Below are 5,508 nucleotides of genomic sequence, written 5' to 3' on the forward strand. Positions count from 1 at the left end.
TCATTTACCATAAAACAAAAAACTAAAGTACAAAACTTGATCAAACAAATGTACTTGTAGTTGTAGTTAGACACTTAGTTGGATTTAATGAATATAAATAAAAATTAACTTTAGAAGCTAGCTAGCGTAGAAGGAAAAATTCTTCACTCTTACGAGAGGAGCTTTATAGAAAATGTGGTCATTCCTCTAAAAAAAAAAAAATTAAATGTATGGACTCTATCATGAGTCTTACATTGGAGCTCACATCTTTTGTGAGAGGAAAGATGATTTTTCCTTTAGGAGTAAACAATATCTCAAGAGGAGTTTTCATTCCTCTCATAGAAGGCGTGGGCTCTTCCGCAAGTCTTATACTAGAGTTCACATATTTTATGAGAGGATGAATAATTCTTTCCATAAAAGTGAATAATTTCTTGAAATGAGACTTCATTTCTCTTGTAGAAGGCGTGAACCCTATCATAAGTCCTATAATGGGACTCACATTTATTGTGAGAATAAATAAAGTTTTTGCCGAAAGAGCGAATAATTATTTTTTTCGTGCAAGGAGGGTCATGTTAGCAAAGCTCTATGGAGATATTTTATAGGCTGATGGGCCATAGCAATGGGGCATGGAAAGTGGTAACCAGAGATAAGTCACATGCAAACAAAGTCACTACCCTTTGAGGAATGGCCCAAACCCGTTGTTGGTGAGGTCACCCTTAAATGACAACTTGTCAAAGTCTTTCATGTTTCCCACGCCAGCTAGGCGTGTGCGTGGGGAGGGCTCACTATTTATTCCGTAGGATACCCTCTCTACATGGGTAACAAATGAGTGAGGGGACATCATCTTTGAAATGTTTGATAAATAATGAAAAGATCAAAGGCATTATTTTTCAAAGAATGCATGGTTAACACTTATAATAAGTGGAACTATCATTTCAAGATTAAATGAAAAGTAACCAAACTTTAGAGATTATAATAAAGGAATAAGTGAATTATGGGGAGGAGACACAATAATTTTTAGTGTGAAATTAATATGAAATATAATGAAAAAGTGTAAAGTTTTAGAAAGTTTTGAAGGTCAGATCTTGATGGTTCAATAAGAGATTTGAGATTCAATCCCTGCCAACACCAAAAATCGATTAGTATCTTGGTTTGATGATAAAAAATTATCATCAGAAGCGGACGCTGTAGGTTGAAACTCCCTTTAAAAAAAAAGAAAGTTTTGAAGGCTATGGCCTTGAAGCATTAATGTAGTATTGCCCCATTCATATCTAGACATTTTTTTGAGGATGTTTTGGGAGGGATGTTTAAAGAATGTATGGTTCACACTTATAATAAGTAGAAGTATAATTTCAAGATTAAATGAAAAGTAACCAAACTTTAGAGATTATAATAAAGGAATAAGTGAATTATGGGGAGGAGACACAATAATTTTTAGTGTGAAATTAATTTGAAATATAATGACAAAACTTAAAGTTTTAGAAAGTTTTGGAGGCTAGATCTTGATGGTTGAATAAGAGATTTGAGGTTCAATCTCTGCCAACACCAAAAATCGATTAGTATTTTGGTTTGATGATAAAAAATTATCATCAGAAGCGAACGCTGTAGGTTGAAACTCCCTTTAAAAAAAAGAAAGTTTTGAAGGCTATGGCCTTGAAGCATTAATGTAGTATTGCCCTGATGATGCCGAAAATAGTATCACCAGTGAGTCACACGTTCCTCGTACGATCAAACGGCACCTGCACAACGAAAAGGAAGAACCTAGCAGAGAGTACCGGTGTGGTACCGGCCAAACACCCTCCGAAGGTCAAGTTAGAACTATTCTCACTGCTCTAGAGTGCTAGAGAGGGTAAATTATGCGTACCTTAGTTTGTGAGGATGCTTGGGCTTTTATACTAGTAGAAGGTTGACCTCTTTACCTTGGAGTAGAAGTCCTTTCCTTATAGGAGTCCTTTTGAGCGTATTTTACGGGATCTTTTCCTTATGGGGATCCTTTAAATATTATCTAGCGTGGAAAGCAAGTAAACTTGTGCCCGGTCCGTCAGCCTCAATTTTCCTCCGTCACCTTTGTTATACCGTCAGCATTTGAGTCGTCAACCACGGAGTCAGCTGATACTATGACCGTCAGCATAAGCACCGTCTGCTACGCCCAAAGAAAAAGTATTAAACCGTCGGCTTTATGTCCGTGTGGTTTAAGCTCTCCTTTTATCCTCATCAGTTGCCCCCTACTCTACATGTTCGACGAATAAGACCGTCAGCATGTGGAGTTAGAAGATGACTAGGGAAAAATCAAATATGAACGACTCCTCGATCTTCGAGCTATTAAATGCAAGGTCACGTGGCATTCATTCGTTGGCCTCGTTTCTGGGCGCGGGCGTCGCCTCGTCTTCCGTGCGTTTTCTCTCTTGTATAAATACCACGCCCCTTCACTCATTTCATCATTTCAACCTCGCTGGTTTTTCAAGAGAGAATCCGTCACCCTTACTTCCAATTTGATCCGTCAGCTGTTATCAACACCGTCACTTTCAAGGTCGTTCCATCCATTCAAGATCTGCTTCACCTGTAAGTTCTTCTTTCCTTCTCTTCGCTTTTTTCTCCCTTTTTTATTTTTTCCTGAAAAAACAAAGTCAGTCTAGGAACTTAGAGCATATCCGTCACTTGTAGGTAGTCAGATGTCGAGTGACGCGTCGAGTGATCAGTCGTTAGTCCGCGATGGAGCGGGCTACGACGAATTCTTTGGCTCAGGTCAAGAGTCCGACGGCTTTTCTGAATCGTCAGGAAAGGAAACGTCAGCCCAGTCCCTTAGTATTGATGTAGAAGGCCAAGTTGAGGAAGTTAGGGATAAAGTGTTAAGTGAGGTTGAGGTCAAGAGGAGAGACGAGGAAATTTGTGTTGACGGGAACGGGGATGAAGGCGACGAGGAGTCGGATAGTGACGGGAGTAGGGACGAGGGTAACGAGGTTAGTAGTGACGGAAATGAGGATGAAGGTGACGACGAGTCCTGTGATGGAACTTCAGGGAGTTCTGGAGGTAACCGTCCCTTCATCCTCCCGGAGGAGTGGGCCGTCAATAAATTCCTTCCAAAGATGAGCAACAGAGTTTTTAACGAGTTGCGTACCCGTTTCCAAATCCCAGACCACATTCCTATCCGTCTCCCTAGAAAAAATGAGAAGTGTTATACAGGGAGGACTGCTGATGTGGGGATGTACGATGCCATGTTCGCTGCTGGCCTTAGATTACCACTGACGGCTTTACACCGTCTAGCGGATTTCTTGGGATTGTCCGTCAGCCAAATTGCTCCGAATGCCTGGAGGATTTTTATTGGTGCTGAGATCCTTTGGGGTCGCTTGAGTGGGGGGAACCGTCAGCTTTCGCTAGACGAGTTCTTTTATTGCTACAGACCCCAGCATAAAGTATCTGCCAAGGGGACTTACCATTTTGCTCCACGTGAGAAGAGCTTAAGATTAGTGTTTGATATGCCAGACTCCAATAGAAATTGGAAGAATAGATTTTTCTTTGTTAAAGGGACGGATTGGGTGTGCCGTCCAGGTGAGTGGGATACACTGCCTGGCGGTTATTTTGATAACACTTGGGCCTATATTAGGGAGTCAGGTTGCCCCCTTGTCTTTCTTCTTACCGTCTCTTTTCATTTATCAGGGAGTTTTCTTGAGTCCGTCTCCTTTAACACCGTCTATTCCCTTTTATTTCAGCTAGTGCTCGCCCGGAGATATCTGACGAACAAAGGGAATTTATCCGTCGGATACTTGGCATATCGCTTGAGCAACGGAAGTGTAGGGACTTGATCACCCTAGACACCCTCCATTTGTATTGTGGGGGTCCAGAGCCGACGGTTGAAGCTCGGAAGTTGGAAGAATTTTCTCGTAAACGTAAGTCGAAGCCTTACATGACCCGTCGGTTTATTTCTTTCGTCGGCTATTACTGATCCGTCAATTTATTTTGTGTAGAGATGGAAGCTGCGAAGCAAAGGGTGAGGGCCGCTGCTGCCCGTAAGAAGGAGGAGGAGAAAGCTAAGGGAAAAGAAGGAGCGTCAACCCCTCATTCCTCTTTGAAGAGTTCAGTTAAGAGGAAGGCTGACGGAAAGGACGATCCTCCTTCTAAGAAGGTAGCTGTCAGTGCAGGGGATGTGCCTTCCACGAAGTCGCCTCCCAAGTCTGGTCACGGTGCTGGGAAAGGAGTGATGACCTCTTCTGGTCCCGTCATTGAGGGACCCCGTTGCTTGCTGACCCACAAGGATTATGCTGTTGAGGGGGTAGAATCCCTCATAAAACAGACGGATCTTGACCCTTGTGCTCAGCTAGGGACGGAAGACCTGGGGGCGTCAGCTTTCTTTGACATAGCACGGGTATGCTTTTTACTTTGATTAATTTAATGTTTGCCTTGCTTTATGGCTGACGGTTGTACTTCCTTCAGGCCTTGGTTCGTGTAAAAGCACTTCAAGACCGGTGCGTGGCCAAAGAAGGCGTCGTTTCTCGGGTTAGGAGGCATAACGCCAATCTGATGGATCAGCAAGCGCAATATAAGGAGGCCGTCCGTCTCTTAAACTCAGAGCTGAAGGATGTAAAGGAGAAGTTGGGAGAGGCTGAGGGTCAGCAGAAGAAGCTTGAGGAGGAGGTTTCATCCTTACGTGCACAAGTAGAGACGGCTGGGACTGATGCGGTCCAAAAATTCAAGACAACCCAGTCATTTATTGACTCCTGCGCTGATTATTACGGCACAGGTTTCGACGATTGTCTGAGGCAGGTAGCGTCAGCTTATCCAGAGTTGGATCTATCCGGAATTACCATGGACGCCTCCGTGCCGATGACTCCTGCTCGTGAAACTGTTGCTGACAAAGGTGACGGACCTATTAGTTTGGACTCTTTGCTTAATGATGCCGGAGTTATTTTGGCTCAGCCAGCCGTCACTATTCCTGCCGAGTCTTCAGATGCGGCACAAATTGCCAAGGATAAAGCTGACGGGGTCTCCAAGGATGTTCCTGCCATTTAACCATAGCTTTTCTATTGTAATTTTTGAACAATGTTTTTAAATGTCCTTTTGTTTATTGGGCTTTTTACCTGTAACTCTATTTGCCCCTTTTTATGGCACTTGGAATTCGTCGCTTTGAACATGTATACTGATTCTAATTTCTTATGGCCCCATTTATTTGATGAGATCGTTATTTTTTTGATTTTTTAGCCCCTTTTTATCATTTCTACGGGCTTGTTGGTTTGAGAACCACGTTTGTAAGTAGGGTCTTACTTTTTCGTTAGACCGTCATCTATTGGACTCCGTTAGTTTTAGGACCTGGTCCATATGATGATATTTTCATCCACTAGACCGTCAGCTTTTTAAGCCTGGTGTATCTAACACCTTCATTAGTCCTTAGTTTTTTAGGACTTCGTCCATTTGATGATCGCTTCATCTTTTGGACCGTCGGCTTATTAGATTTCCCGGACCGTTGGCCTTAGACTTGATTTCTCTGACATCTTTTTTGGCCCGTCAGCTTTTTAAGCTTTGGTGTATTTAACA

General features: G+C 42.7%; 1 protein-coding gene across 1 annotated transcript; it reads left to right on the forward strand.

The window, feature by feature from the left end:
- The first annotated feature begins 1,767 nt into the window (after positions 1-1,767).
- Positions 1,768-5,251, forward strand: LOC115955293. Its single transcript, XM_031073383.1, has 4 exons — positions 1,768-1,785; positions 3,690-3,866; positions 3,945-4,342; positions 4,411-5,251. Exons 3-4 carry the CDS (start codon positions 3,947-3,949, stop codon positions 4,984-4,986), a joined length of 972 nt encoding a protein of 323 aa, XP_030929243.1. The 5' UTR covers positions 1,768-1,785; positions 3,690-3,866; positions 3,945-3,946; the 3' UTR covers positions 4,987-5,251.
- Positions 5,252-5,508: the final 257 nt, after the last annotated feature.

The sequence above is a fragment of the Quercus lobata genome, chromosome 8 (assembly GCF_001633185.2).
Source record: "Quercus lobata isolate SW786 chromosome 8, ValleyOak3.0 Primary Assembly, whole genome shotgun sequence".
Classification (NCBI taxonomy): domain Eukaryota; kingdom Viridiplantae; phylum Streptophyta; class Magnoliopsida; order Fagales; family Fagaceae; genus Quercus; species Quercus lobata.